This window comes from Trachurus japonicus, chromosome 15 (genome assembly GCF_045865225.1).
Source record: "Trachurus japonicus isolate A0001 chromosome 15, Traja_1.0".
Lineage (NCBI taxonomy): Eukaryota > Metazoa > Chordata > Actinopteri > Carangiformes > Carangidae > Trachurus > Trachurus japonicus.
Genome location: NC_140921.1, coordinates 26,532,934 through 26,548,307, shown reverse-complemented (window position 1 = coordinate 26,548,307; position 15,374 = coordinate 26,532,934). Strand labels below are relative to the sequence as shown.

General features: G+C 42.2%; 2 protein-coding genes across 2 annotated transcripts; both read right to left on the bottom strand.

The window, feature by feature from the left end:
- Positions 1-1,836: 1,836 nt before the first annotated feature.
- Positions 1,837-8,564, bottom strand: stpg4 (sperm-tail PG-rich repeat containing 4). The gene is made up of 7 exons (XM_085799037.1): positions 8,404-8,564; positions 8,186-8,242; positions 7,223-7,477; positions 6,291-6,355; positions 6,003-6,048; positions 2,934-3,038; positions 1,837-2,135 (listed from the first exon to the last, which is right to left on the bottom strand). The coding sequence occupies exons 1-7, from the start codon at positions 8,491-8,493 to the stop codon at positions 2,028-2,030; spliced, it is 726 nt and encodes a 241-aa protein (XP_085655163.1). The 5' UTR covers positions 8,494-8,564; the 3' UTR covers positions 1,837-2,027.
- A 1,938-nt stretch (positions 8,565-10,502) lies between these two features.
- On the bottom strand, positions 10,503-14,277 carry calm2a (calmodulin 2a (phosphorylase kinase, delta)). The gene is made up of 6 exons (XM_085800832.1): positions 14,178-14,277; positions 13,230-13,260; positions 11,686-11,829; positions 11,480-11,586; positions 11,249-11,384; positions 10,503-11,157 (listed from the first exon to the last, which is right to left on the bottom strand). The coding sequence occupies exons 1-6, from the start codon at positions 14,178-14,180 to the stop codon at positions 11,129-11,131; spliced, it is 450 nt and encodes a 149-aa protein (XP_085656958.1). The 5' UTR covers positions 14,181-14,277; the 3' UTR covers positions 10,503-11,128.
- Between the last annotated feature and the right edge of the window lie 1,097 nt (positions 14,278-15,374).

Sequence of the window (15,374 nt, the reverse complement as noted above, 5' to 3'; positions counted from 1 at the left end):
GCTAATTAGCTTAGCTCAAACGCTGGAAGTGCATAGGTAATGTTAGCCTGCCTCCACCTAAAGTCATCAGAGAAACTCCTCTCTTCTATCTAGCAATCGTTCTTCTACTCGTAAACAGAGGCTTTGTTTTGTTGACCTACTTACAAGCATGTTGGCGGTGGTTTGCGCATGCACCCTGCAGTCTAGTTTTGTGTGTATTTCTTTCCGAAAATTACATTATCTGCTAATATTAGTCTAAAAATAGATAACGTAACATAACGTGAGTCACAACAAGCACACCGGACCGTTTAGAGTTGCTGAAGAGTTTCTCTGATGACTTTAGGTGGAGGCAGGCTAACACTACCCATGCACTTCCAGCGTTTGAGCTAAGCTAATTAGCGGTGCGCCAGCTCTGCCTGTATCTCCCTTGTTACTGCACGCACAGTCGAAAGGATGGTGTCTATCTGCTGGTCATGGACTCGGGAGTGAGGCAAGATACGAAAAAAAAAAGTTGGCGTATCCCTTTAACCAACCGATGGAGGTAGTTGGAGATGTTGGATAGGATCAACTCTTTTATCAAAGCTACCACCTCAAAACAGCAGCCTGGATCTGAATCTGAGTCTTTCCCAGTACTGTGTAGACTCCACACATCCCATCTCCAACCTGTGGGGAGAAAACTAGAAAATCATTTTTGAACCTGCCAGCAGAAGGTTGCCTCCTCATCTGGTTACAGATGTTTGCAGTCTGCCAGGAGTGATAAAATACTTTCCAGTTTATATTTGTACAGGCGGCGCCAGACTACAGTTATCGGTTCTTGACTGTGCACACTGTGCTACTTGTTCTTTCCAAATGTAAAGGAGCATTAAATCTGTTGTTGTTGATGATTATATTTCTTGATCAGCAGGGACACTGACATCTGATCATGTTAGCAAATTTTATAAATTCAAAAGCACACAAAAATTAGTTCAGATCCTCTATCATAGCCATGACCAATTTCCTGCTTTATTACTGTTAGTTAACAGCCCTGTACTGTGTAATTAGTTGCTATGGGTGATTATTCATGCACTAAAATAAAGCCCAATCCAGTGGGCTTTAATTACTGTTGTACATCTTTTCTTCCTTGGATCTGAAAGCTAAATCTAGGTGGATGAATATAACTCCATACTCCCTTAACAAATGTCCAACTGGGTGTGGCACAAAATTCTGCCACTCTTTGAATATTGAACCCTATGAATATGAATCAGTGCTGACAAAGTGAATACATGCTCAGCAAAAGCCTTCCCTGAATAAGTAGCAGATAAACAAACATGGTCCTGGAACACACACATAACAGATTTGCAATGTGTCTGTTTTGTTTTTTATCATTGCACCTTTTCCCTGTTGTGTTGTTAACTACACCACCATTATGCTCCACACTCCTGTTGCCCCCTGTTCCCTGTGTCCTGACATTATTGCCCATGTTTGTTGAGTTCATCAAGAGAAAGAGTGAGTATGCAGAGTGGGTAGTGATAAGAATAGCTGTTTTATTGTGTGCCACTGCTTTGGCCCCTAATACTGAATGTGTTATCTGAGGGTGCAGAATGCCACACTAAGCTATGTGCATGTGATGCATGGCTGAGCAGCATTCCTCCTCCTGAGTGCGTTGCAGGGCAGAGATAGTAGGAAGGCGAAGCAACCTGACTGCCAACAGAGAGGGGGAGAGGAACGAGAGCAGGCGAGAGGAGAAATGAAGGGAGAGAGCAATACTGGGAGCATGTAGTTAAGTGGAATGAAGTATCCTTTGTTGCAGATAAGATCATTCTGCTTCCCTGGCTGCCATCACAAAAGGGATTTGAGCACAGCTAATGTAGCTGATTATGTTGTTGGCAGCCCATAAAATGCCTCACTAACATGCAGATGAACACTTGTCAAGCAATGAGAGACCAGGTGGTTTATTTCTTTTGTGCAGTCATGATTTTTACTTTTCATTTTAATCGATCAAGCAGGGTCACATGTGATCTGTCTGTGCAGGTTGAGAGGAGAGGGCATTGTGGGAAATAAAGTCCACGCTAGGGAATGTTGCGGAAAAAGAGGCTAAATGTGGGGTCCATGACCTCTGGGTTCAGACGGTCACCCAACTTCCAGCAAGGTTCATAGGCTCCTGGTCCGGGGGTCTTCTGTGGAATACATAGTGTTTACAGAACAGTCTGAGATAAGCCTCCACTTATATACAGTAAGGATTTTTTTTTTCTCTGTATCCTGTTATTATAGTCGCTTCAGACAGTTTTCAGACGCTTGACTTTTTTGCACTCACTCTGATAAAAATAACTATCCCTGCCTGGATTAACAAGGTGATGATCAGTGATCTGTCCAGATAGATTGTCATGTATTTCCTCATTGTCTCTGAGGCTACAAGAGCGGTTACACAAAGTGGCTCTGACACTGGTCACTCTACCATAAAGGCCTGTTTGATGGATGGTCATCCCCCCAGCATTTCCCATCTTTGCATAGAACTTGGGCAGCTCTGTTAGCGTGACCACTGGGGTTGAGGTTCCATATTTCTATCAGATACTGTGCTCCAGGGAACACTTAAAGCTTTACAAATGTTTTATATACCAAATTTGAATGCAGAAGGCTACAGAGAGTTCCTTGAAATCCATGGCTTGCTTGTCTTATCATATACCTTTCTATATGTCCACTCAGTTCATTCAGCCACAGATATACTCTGGTTTAAAACACATCTCATGGATTATTCATACAAAGAGGATAAACCTGACTGCAATTTGCAGTAAAAGGCCATATTGCTTCTGTGAAAAAGACATTTCAATCTAAAGCAAATTGAGGTGTGCAAAATTGACTGTGTCTGATAGATATCTGAAGCCACTTTAATGATGTGATGTCTATTATACCAAAATGATCACTAACTGTTTTAAAATGTGAGAAAACATACAATAAATGTGAAGTGCTGGACTCACTGGGTGGACATAGTGGAGCCGTGGTAAAGTGGACTTGAAGCAGGAAGTAATGCTTTTCTCAGGTCTGGTCTGTGGACTGTAGTCACATGGAGCAGGTCCTTCCTTCTGAGGTGGTCAGAGATAGGAGCTGTTACTGACTTGGCCCTAAGCTGCAATACTCTTGAGTAATACTAACATATATATACTCATAACCATGTAATGAGATGGGTGAAAACGTCAATTCAATTAATACTAAAGTTAATTTATATAAATAATGTATCTTGGTATTCTTTGCTGTAAATTAGGGACAGAGTGAACACAATGATTAACACCTAATGTACAATACGTTGTGTGGGTGTTACATAAATAATAACATTAGAATGAAAGCATTTCAAAAACGCACAACAACATGACACATTTTCCATCCAAGGCCGCAGTCTGTTCCACGATCAGCTAACACAGACGCCCAGAATGAAACTCTAAACGATCAGTGTCAATCATGGAGCCTCATCTATAAACAGCCTTGAACACATAGTAACCTAACCCCGACGCCGGCCCATAAAACGGGTGCTAATCCTGTAGTTTCAGTGTAAAACTAACCAACGGTAACTCTGCAACCTCACCTCATATGCAGCTTTTATTTTTGAGAGAATGAACATTTCCCACTCCTTACGCTCTCTCATTAGCGCTCCATCATTTGTGCACATACTGTATCTCCATGATGACATTGCTTGAAATTCCGTCTGTGCATGTGAGGCTACATGTCCCAGAGCACTTTATACAAAATTGTTTGTGCTTTGTTTTTAAGTTGTTGTATCTATGTTTGAAATTTGGTTTTATGTAAAGGCAAATACTCCTGATTGCTTGTGTGAACTTTCCCTGAGGACAGTTTTTCTGTAGATTTGCCTACTGTACACCCTCTTACCTGCACTCATTAAAACTCTATTGTTATACCATGCTGCTCTGGTCATCTGACCAATGCACTCCCAGTACACACCAGACCTATTTTAGAGTCTCATACCAATATTTTTAAGACCTACGACATATCATTTGACTTGTGACTTTATAGTCTTTGCCAGTAGGTCTGTTGATTAGATATGTTACGGTTGTCAAAAGTATATCTCTCCCTCCCTCTCTCACTATCTCTCTCTCTTTCCTTGCCTTTCACTTCTCCTTTTCTCTTACCTACTAACACACATAGTGGTCATCACCAGCGGCATGCCATGCAGAAATAGCATCAACCCCCTCCACCCTCCTCTGCAGACATAAAACTTTCTCCCTGTCCCTGAACACACTGCGTGGCCTTTCATTTTCAGGCTGTCAGTCTCTGATTCTGACAGAGGAAGACAGGGAGGTGTCTTTTCCTCACCTCCTCTCCTTGGAGGAGCGGCTGCTATCATTACATGCCATTGGAAGTTCGTTGCCAGTGCACATGAACTGCCCCCCCCCTCCCATGCGCCTGGCTGATGCTCCCAGAGGTGCTAATGCAAGTGTATTTCACAAGAGGCAGTGGACAGCAGTGAAACTCTTTTATGGATGTGTGTAAGTGTCTTTGAGCCAAAGCACCTGGCCTACTTTCCTACAGTGGCACAGCATGTAGGAAATGTGGCACATCTTTGAAACTTTGAAACTTTGACCTGTAATGAATAGGTGGATCCAAAAAGTGCTCCTTAAATAAACAGGAAACCTTCATTGCAAATACATCAAATAAGTAGAATTAATATGAGAAATTCTTTAGTTTCTTGATTTGGAAAATATACTAGACTTATCGGAGTGTGATAATGCACAATCACAAACTAACATTAGACAGATTAACATGATTACCATTTAAAATGTTTACCATGCTTCTATTCTATTTCTATGGGTAGAGTCAAACATTTGCAAACTAGCACTAAACACAAAGTGCACAAATGAAACATGAGATACAAAATGAAATGAAAAGGGATCACCAGAACACACATCATTTAGTGGGGGTCATGAATGTATGTTATAAATGTTATGGAAATCCATGTGAATAAATGTTCAGTCAAATATCAGGTCACAGATGGTTACAGTTCATCCTCTGCAGACCATGTATGTGTGTCAATGGATTCTCATGGAAATCTTCAAGAGGTGATGAGATATTTCTGTCCAGATCAGCCAATCGTCTTTGCCAATCACAGAGCCCTGCTACAGCATCACAAAAAAAAAAAACTAACAGGTGTTTCAATATCTAATGCAGTAGTTCTAAGCTGAATCACATAGTGCTAGAGCAATATACAGTGGGACATCTATTCATATGAAAATATATGGGATTATGATTTTAATTCAAGCTGTCTTGAATCTCAAGGGAGGATTTGTTCCTTCCAAGCAGCACGAGCCGCTGATATTGCAAAAAAACATGCAAATCTAGGACACACAGTGGCCCCAGGATGGAGAAATTATGTGAAATCATAGAAAAAGGAATATATATGTTGTTTCTACTACTCTCCCACTGACAGTCCATGCTCAGAGATGGCTCAAATACTTGGCTCTTGCACTACGAGTCTCCAGTTTAAACCTTAAAGACCCCTTCATGTTGATCCACTGTGGTCAGCTGTCTGTATGATCTGCCATTTCAGTTTAACTTCCTTGTGGGATTTGTGTGGCTTCACAGCCTTTGACAATAAATTTATCTCGGGGGGTCACCATGACACCACTAACAGCAGAAAACTGCTCCCACCTCTGCAGTAATAACCCCCTTGGGATTTCTTAGCGCCTTTCCTTCTTTGTCAACACTCAGCACCTGCCAGCATGGCTCAAATATCCATCAGCTACCAGCATGGACATGTGGGTAAGCCAGCGACGCTGCAATATGAACCAAAGCGGACTGGTCAGCCAGTACAGCACCATAACAGGCCCTCAAATGGGTCGAATCAACCTGAGGAATCAGTTTTCCTTGACCCTTGTGGTTGTCATAACTAGCTCATGTACTAGCTCACATACCAGACACACAGTAGCTCAGAGGTTGTAATCAAAACCCATTGAAAGGGCATTGTAATGAAGCCTTTTTGTGGGCAGTGGAAAGATTGAATGGTCCCTAATAACTAGTTTTGGTGACCAGATACTTACAGGTGGAAAGCTGATCCGCTGCACAGTCGACCGAAACATCACATGCCTGCGGGGCGGGAGGGAGAAGGGGAGAAAGGAATAAGGCCGTGAACGATGATCAGAGGTACTGTAGTGAAAATGAAACTGATAGGGTAGGTTGGTGGCTGTTCCTTCATCTTTGACATGCGAGGAAGATGAGAGGGGGAAGGAGAAGCTGAATGAGGAGGAAGAGCTCAGCAATCAAGGCCTGATTCATGGTTTGCCTTCTCTGTGTGAGAGCTGAAGACAGGATGTTTGTCCAGAGCTTACTTGCAGGGGATCTTCTCCACTGGTCTTGGTGTTACATTGTAGTCACATGGTGAAGTGTTTATATCCTGGCACAGGGAATGAAGATAAAGAGGTGTTAATGTACAGTATATATCATCATGAGCTTGTTTTTCTATTTCCAATACATTTCAACACATTCCTTTAGTTCTGCTGAAGGCTCATTTTGAAGAGTACTATCATTTTAAAAAAAGGACTGTGGAGATGTCTATGTCACTGTCAAAAAAACTATTAAAACAGAACAATTAATAAATACTCATGAAGCATATTATACCCTTAAAGGGACAGTCCAACATTTTGGCAAATTGGCCCATTGCCATAATCTCTATAGTCATAGCAGTGTTCGTTACCTTTAATTGTTGGTGTAAGCTATTTTTAGAACAGCCAAGCCGAGCTGCGGACGGCTCAGAGCTATGCTACGGAGGCTAATGGGATTTCTTGGTTTCCCCCATCAAATACACAATCCAACAACTCCAAAACGCTCTGGTGGACAAGTTGCGACCTGCACATTCACCACGCTATGAGATAATAACGGAACGTTGCGAGACAGAGTTGTTTTAGAGGTAAATTCATGCAAAACAGCTGATGCAGTTCCTGTCAGGGGCAGTTTTCCGGCAAGCAGTCTCTGCATTTGCCTCGAAAACAACTCCGACAAATAACGCACCGACAAATAAAGGTAACAAACCTACTGCTATGACTATAGGGATTATGGCAATAGGCCAATTTGCCAAAATGTTGAACTATCCCTTTAAGTTACAAAATGCAGTCTGCATATGGAAATGTTGATTCATATCACAACAAGAGGCCAGACTCCACAGGGTCACTAAAAAAAGTTGGAGTGGGTATTTCCCGATATGTTACACTATTTATTATGTCAGTTCTGTTTGTCAGTAGGAGGGAGTCATCTGAATCACCACCTTGTCTCTGATGCCGAGGGTGACGATGTCAGGTCGAGGGCAGTTTTTAAAAGAGTAGGACGCCTGGTGCTTCAGGACCTCTTGGATGGAGTCAGTGTAGCCATATGCTCCAGGTAACAGGACTTCACCATGACCCATGCCCCGAGTCTGGGGTTTTCTGCCCACACCTTTAAACCCATAAGTCTTCCTCACAGGGTTCATTTCAGCTTCTTCAATGAAGTCTCGAATGTGATAGTAACCAGGAACAGGTGTGTCCTTGAAGGAGAAGAGAAGTGAAAAGTTTGGGGAAGATGTGAATATATTATGCAGTTTATTGTAACGTAAGCATGTTGCAGGAATCACTGGATGACGGTCTGTGTGAGCCAAATACAGGTCAGACAACAGCAACACTGGCTTGAGCCTGGATTTTATATACTTAACCTCCAACCTCGAAGCTTATATATATTACATAATAAATGTGATACGCTGTAAATCGATGCTAAACACATCAAATTGTTAGCCTGCTGTTTGCTCTATAGACGACATTACTAGAAAGAAGAAGGCAGCTGATTAACAATGGAGCTGAGTGCTGGGATCACATTAAGATAAATTGATCATTAATTAGGTGAATGCACTTTGAGGCAGTTAGAGTCTGGGGCACTGTCGTGTGAGGGTGTGGAAAGTGTAAAAGTTTGGAATTACCTCCCATTTCCTGTCTCTCTCAACTCTCCTGTCCATTAAAGGTGGAAAATCCCCCAAAAATATACTAAATAAATAAAAGCCAGTAACTTAACACTATGCACGTGGCAAATTCAGTGGTGTGTTCCTGAGGATCTGTTCCATTTAATGAAATTCAAGCTATTGGAAGCTCCCTGATGTTCTAGTTACACATGATGAGCCACCCCAAGCTGACAAACCAGTGCCAAGTGTTTGGGCCTGATCAGAACATAACACCAAGACATCAAACTGCAGCATGACACCTACTTTCAGAGTTCCCAGCCACCAGCTCCCCCGACCACACAAGTCCACTTTGTCTTCAGCCTGTAGATAAGGACAGGATACAAGCCACAGACAGCACACACTATTTCAGATATGATGACATTGCTATGACAACAATGTGTTGACGCAGCTCATGTATCATCCCGTGGTTCACTATTCAACAACAGAATTGTGGAAACCTTAAAGACACTGTAGATCCTTACCTTATCTGTTCTCGTACCTCCCCTGGACATGTCACCCACTTCAGACACGGCTCTGTTTTTCCATGTGGCTCTATGCAGCGCTGTACCCATTGTCAGTCACTATCTGCTTGGCTGGATATCCAGTGACACCTGACCACCATTAAAACACTGGCTGTTACTATAGCAGCGTTTCCACTATTGATCAATTTTTCAACAAGCTGGCCTGGTGGAGTGCTATATTTAGACCCAACTACCAGTTTGGTATAGAGTAAGAAACAATGGCAAACCAGCACTGGTGGAGGCTAGTCCTCATTATCTATAGCATCATGTGATATTTAGAGGGAAAGTGTGATATTGATTAGAATATAGCAATCAAACGTAGGCATTATGATGCTACAGCAGTCGCTCTTCCAGTGTCTGGAAGTGGACAGGCTGTTCCTAAGCACTGGGCTGGTTGAAGTCTACCTGCAGTTCTAGGAATAGTTTAATCATGCGACTTATTATCTCCTTTTTGACATCAGTGAAGAAAAACCAGAGAGGGCTCTTGAGATTAGGTGAAAGACCCCTCAGGCACCAAAGAAGTTCACTTGGTGCTAAGTTGGAGCCACTACAGCTGATGAGGTTGGGTCTGGCCAGGGCACTGGCATTCATGTCCTTCCACGACCTCCTTATAAGTCTACAGTTACTTAGAAAACGATCTTTAACCAAAGAACAACACATTAGACATTATGTGGTATTCTGTTTGTAATATTTAAATGTATAATATTAGATAAGGTTTATCAAACCTCTAGTGCATTACACAGCCTCTCTTGGTGCAGCAGAACTTCACTCTGGAAGCAAATGTGCCAAATTCAGCCTTATTGCTAGGCTTCATGAAATGCATGGTTGGAGGGAACCAAGAATCCATGTTCACGAGTGCATAAAGAGAAATACCGTACACACACACACACACACACACACAGAAAGCACCGAGCAGCAAAGAAGTTGTTGTGATTGTGATGTTGTGCTGTGATGTGATACTGTCCCTTTCACCAGTTTCATCCTGAATGGACAATGCATGAATGCATGGGAGGGCTGGAACTAGCATTTAATATGCAGCTTAATTAACAGCTTTTTTATAAGTAGACTGCAACGACACTTACTTTTTGGGGGGGTGATAATTGGTTTTGACAAGATAAGAGACACTTGTGTCATCCATTCACACCTGAAATTGCTGTGGGTCGTGGTGTTCCTTTTTGTTCTGTTCAAGTGCAGACTCTGTAAAATACCTAATTGGACCGTATTTGGCTACACAGAATATTAGGGAGGGGAAAATAAAACCAGGTGTACTGTAAATGATGTGAAGCTGTTCATTGTGTACTGCTCAAGCCACCACCAGAGTACTGGTCTAACTACTACACTACATAAAAATTTAGAGAAGAGCAGATTTAAAAGAGAAAAAAAAGTTAATCAAATCTGTCAGCAACAGATAAAGGAATTAATTTACAAGTAGCATAAAATCCACACAGGAGGCAGAGCAGAGGTCCACAATAGAGCTTTATTTTGTCATTCATCAAAATAACAAACTTAGTATCTCTGCAAGCTACTGTAACAAACTCAATAATCCAAACTCAAAGAAAAAAAAAACAGGTACACCTCTTATTTACACCTTGGTTTCTGATGTACACTCAATCACCTGCTCCTTGTGATTGGGGGCAAATGCCAAGTAAGACATGAAGCAGTCAGCTTCTACATAGTGCTGTGCCAACAGTAGCAGACAACACATGGCCCATATAGTCAGTATGGGAGCTGGACAGTACAAGGCTCATCTACTGTTGAGTACCATTGTTAAGCACTTCACAATAGAAGCCTTTGATCCCACTCAGTGCTTTCATTGTAATGACAAGAGATTTGATCTCAGTTTATCTGAACATTAAGAGGCATTGGCTGATGCTCCTCAGTGCTTTGGGGAAAATAACAGGAGACACTTTAAATTTAGATGGTAAACATTTCATGAGCAACAAGAGGGAAAAAAATCCTATCAAAAACGGAGCATCCTGTCATCAATACAAAAATGGGAATAATTACAGGGTATACAAACTCAAGGATCCATTAACTGAGAAAACAAGACAATTTTCATATCCGGGTAGATTGTAAATTTTATTGGAAAACAAAAATATACAACTTGGAATGAATTTTTGAGGCATGACCAGAGGTCATTAAAAAAAAGAAAAAAAAAAGAAAAAGTTGTGAGTAAAACATTTAAAAGCATAAGATTAGTTGTTTTCTGGTATATAGAACAGCAGATACAAAAGAGTTTGTACGAGTACCTAGGAGATACACCCGTGTCATTTTTTTTGCAGTAGTGCAATGCTGAGAGATTTCCATATATATTTTGTCCGTAGTCCATGCAGAGTTTTAACTCCTCTACACTGTTTCCATGCCAACAGTGTTGCCAAGTGACAACCAGCTGACAGGTTTCCAATGTCGCCATGCGTGGAGGGGCCCCGAGCACACAAGACAGGAAGATTCGAAGTTCTCCGGCTCCCAGGGGCCTCCACAGGCATCTGGTTGTATGACCGTTCCGTCACTCCAAAACACCATGACAGCAAAAGAAAGGGACATGGGGACAAGAGCCTATGCAGTTTACATGCAGTTCCTTTGGACAGCAGAAGGGGTAGGGACAAAAGGGCTATTAAGATTTTACAGATAAATTACACAAAGAAAAAAAGGCAAATTATTTATATACGAAATCTGTACAAGGCCTTCACTTCGCCGTCATCATTTGTACGAATTCTACAGGAGGGAAGGGAGGAAAAAAGTTGCAAATTAATATCCAATGGGTAGAACAAGCAGATTGAAAACATAAACAAAAACATCTACCAACCTTCATAGTTGACCTGTCCATCTCCATCAATATCTGCTTCCCTGATCATTTCATCCACTTCCTCATCAGTCAGCTTTTCACCAAGGTTTGTCATCACATGGCGCAGCTCAGCAGCACTGATATAACCATTGCCATCCTAAAATCAGATCAGTTGGTAAGCAAAATTAAAAATTAAAAAAACAAGACACAAATTGATGGACATGCAAATGTGTGGGATTGCAGACAATTTACCTTGTCAAAGACCCGGAATGCTTCTCTAATCTCTTCCTCGCTGTCTGTGTCCTTCATCTTTCTGGCCATCATGGTCAGGAACTCAGGGAAGTCTATCGTCCCATTTCCTGAAGACAACAAAAAAGAGAGAAACAACCATCGATGAGGGATTGCCACACAGCACATTGACATTACATGTCACGTTTGAAGCCATACTAGGTTCTCACCATCAGCGTCTACTTCATTGATCATATCCTGCAGCTCTGCCTCTGTTGGGTTCTGGCCCAGAGAGCGCATGACTGTTCCCAGCTCTTTGGTGGTGATGGTGCCATCTCCATCCTTGTCAAAAAGCGAAAATGCTTCCTTGAATTCTGGTTGCAAAAGAGAAGAGGATGGCCTTCTTGAGTAAAGAAAAAAGTTATCACAACAACAGCTGCATATGCACAAGAAAATTGTATGACAGTGGTTGTAAAACACTGCAGAACGCTCAATCTCCAAAAATTCATTAAAAATACATGTAAATGTTGCCAGCCTACCCAGCATGACACACTCTTCAGCTAAACTTAAATCTGCCAATTAACATTAAAGCAAGGGCTGAATTAGCTCAAGTAGCAATAGGGGTATTCCATCACTCATGTTTCAGCTATAAACTAGCTACACTGTAATGACAAGCCCTTCTGTTTTGAGTTCCAACTGCAGTCGTTTCTGGCTAAACAAGGACAGAGACCACAAGACCAGGCAGCAGGGCAGAGTCAGGCAACATCATAAATGAATGACAGCCTGTGTAGTTTGGTGAAGCCATGAGGAATGAGGAATGATGACACACATCAAATGTGATGAGGCCACTGGGCAGTGTGTAGTGGCATGCAGCAGCTTGTCAGCGTCATTAAAACTACAACCTACCCTGCCATTTGCAGGGTCAAATATACAGGGCAACACCCTTTTTGTTATGAGCAGAGGCCTGCGGTCTGCACCTTCCACAGAAAACATCAGACAGGTCAAAATCCCTCTAGTGCAGGCAACTGAGCCCCACACATCCCTGTAGAGCTGTAGCTACAGCATTCTATCAACTTTCCCCAAGACAACAGCACATTTGTGTATATTCATACCATGCTGATTAATCAAAACTGGGACATCTTAACATCAAGTACAGCTTTACTCACTAGATGACAGGAGCATGACAAACACTAAGTATGGCATAGTGTGAAACCTGAGACTTAAGATTAATCTAGGCAAATGCAAGAAGATATTATCCGGGAAACTACAACAGTGTCCCAGTTTAGACATTTCATGCTAAAATGGTTACATTTCATGCTAAAATGGTTGCATTTCAGCATGTAAACAAGAATACTGATAGCAGAGGTTCCTCCATTACAGCACAGGGTAGCAATAAATGTAAGCCCAGGTTACTGCTGATAGTGTTCTTCAGGCATTCCATCTGATGAGAACACACCCAGGGCAAAGGACACATGCACTGCATGTAAAAGCCGACGGCCAACACCTAACTAGAATACACAGCCCTTGAAGATTACATCATTTATTACATGGCAACCATGAAAATGCAAAGTTTTCCATGAGGGAGTCCTTCTACGTCCCAGAGCCAGTAAGCAACAGCTGTTTCATTCATTCCTGTTTTATGACCAGAAGGGTGCCCTGTGGAATGCCTTAAAAGGCAAAAGTATAAATCCACTGCAAGGGATGCAAGGGTCCATAATGCAGGCCACACTGCAGGATATGAGGAAAGTAGAAGATCAGTGCAGCGATGTCTTACCAGCAATCTGCTCTTCTGTAAGCTGATCAGCCTGTAAAAAAAAAAAAAGAAAAAAAAAATTAAGTAATTAATAGCATGCAACATAGTAAAATATTCAGAATTTACTTGCCATCTTTAGGTAACACTAATGGCCATCCCAATTTGTAACAGCTTACCAAAAAATGCAACCACGTTTCTGTATAGCATTAAAATGACACAAAAGCCATTTCAGGAACCACACAATACATAATGCATTTTTATGCTGATAGGTTGCAAGGTTGTTACTGAACTTCAGACAAGACTGGCTTCAGTCAGGGGTCCGCTGCCCCACAGACATTACACTCTGCTACATTTGAATGTTCGATGACGCAAACTTTGCCACAGACAAAGAATGACTTAAAATTTGGCGGTAAATGTTAGCTACGAAGAGCTAAAGTTAGCTAGCTACCGTTTCGTAGCTTAGACTCCAAGACTGCACACTTTTAACGAAGACTGACGAACACAACAGCTATCACAAGCAAAGCATCGGCTGGCCAGGAGTAACATTACGTTTCGACTATTGCTGTTACAAACTGGGACAACGAACGCATTTAGAAATCGGCCATAGTGGCCATATAGGGAACCGTGCATTATCAAGTTGGGCTTGTACTAAAGCACCACATACAGGAAACGCAACTGCGGTGAGCGGGTCTAAGTGTTACGACAGTAACATTACACGGGGGTTGCTAAATTCATTCAGAACAACTCAGCTTTCAACAACGTTAGCTCCGTCTGACAGCCCAGCATCTAGCTGTCATTCGTTCGGCCGGCACTGCGGTAGTTACAGCTCAGCATTTATGCTGGCTTAAGCTTGAGCACTGGTTACGTTACGTTTTACGGACATTAATCATGAATAGTTTAAAACGACATCCGCTTAAGACTCGTGGCCAACCCTAGACTGGAGAGAAAGTAGAATCCTGCTTTCCTTACCATTTCGATGTAGATGCAGCGGCCGGTTCACGACAAAAAATCCTTATCAACCAATGCCAACACAAAGTCTCTATGGACTCCCAGTCTCTGTGCATACACTGACTGAGAGGCAACTGGACTCGCCTTTAACGACTATCCTAAACCCCTCCTCTTTTCAATATCCCTCCGCCAACTTCCCTTTTCGTCAGTTTCGAAATTAAAATTATACACGGTCGTAGAAATTCTTAGCGAGACCGAAAGATTAAGAAACAACTGCAATACCCATCAATGACTGTCGGGTATGTTTTGGCTTTAATATTAGCAATAACATTGCGTATGGTTGGCGGTCTACATAACAGCGTATGAATACTTTCTGCTACACTGTGATGAGGCGCCGACGTAGCCGAAAGAAATCGCGCTCTCTGATTGGTGTGTTTGTACCTGCAATGCGTCACTCCTATGGCCTGCGCTGCCGCTGCATCTTGTCCATAGACATCCCAGTCAGTGCCACAGGCATAGCAAACAGGGTTGTTGCAGAGTGTGTATGGTTATGGGCATCATGCTACTTTGACAGACCCAATAAGATAGTTTTGATAAGTAATTAGCAACGAGTATGGCTTGTGACTTGTTACTGACCCAGTTTTGCTTAGATCAGTTTCTATTTTTCCTATTCCAGCAGTTTTATCATTTCTGATTAGACACATTTGTGTTTTGGTAGGCTACAAGTTAACAGAGTTTGTGTGTACACTGAGAGCAAAGTGTGTTGCTCTGAAGTTCCTCCTGTCTGCAGTGCAAATCCTCATCAAATAAAATTCTATGTGTAATAAAATGCTGTGAAAGAGCTGGAGTGCTAGGGTGTAATAGTTTGTAATTGGTGGTATTTGTGTGCATGTGTGTGAGCATGTAAATTGTCTGCGTGTGTGCACATTCAGATGTGTGATAAGTGACTGTGTCTGTGGCAGGCGTCGCTGTCAGATGACTGTGGATTCTCAAGTCTAATTGTGCTGCTGGTGTGGAGGGGAATATCTGATAGCCTGATTGCTTATGCCTGACTGCTCTCCTGTCTCCCAGTGACCACCTGTCTCTGGCCTGATCCCATGGGAGATGCTGTGGAGGAGGGTGAGCTGAGATGTGCGAGAAGGTTTCACTCAGAGAATGTACTAGAATCTTCATGTTCCCAAACAGCCCCCCTTCCTCCCAATTCTGCCACCTCTCTTA

Coding starts and splice junctions, on each gene's coding strand:
- calm2a (XM_085800832.1), bottom strand. Junction 11,830..13,229: donor TACAGAAGAGCAGATTGCTG/GTAAGACATCGC, acceptor TTTTGCAACCAG/AATTCAAGGAAGCATTTTCG. Junction 11,587..11,685: donor CAATGAAGTAGACGCTGATG/GTGAGAACCTAG, acceptor TGTTGTCTTCAG/GAAATGGGACGATAGACTTC.
- stpg4 (XM_085799037.1), bottom strand. CDS start 8,493: ATGGGTACAGCGCTGCATAGAGCCACATGGAAAAACAGAGCCGTGTCT. Junction 6,049..6,290: donor GTGGAGAAGATCCCCTGCAA/GTAAGCTCTGGA, acceptor CCCGCCCCGCAG/GCATGTGATGTTTCGGTCGA. Junction 2,136..2,933: donor GGCTCCACTATGTCCACCCA/GTGAGTCCAGCA, acceptor TGTATTCCACAG/AAGACCCCCGGACCAGGAGC.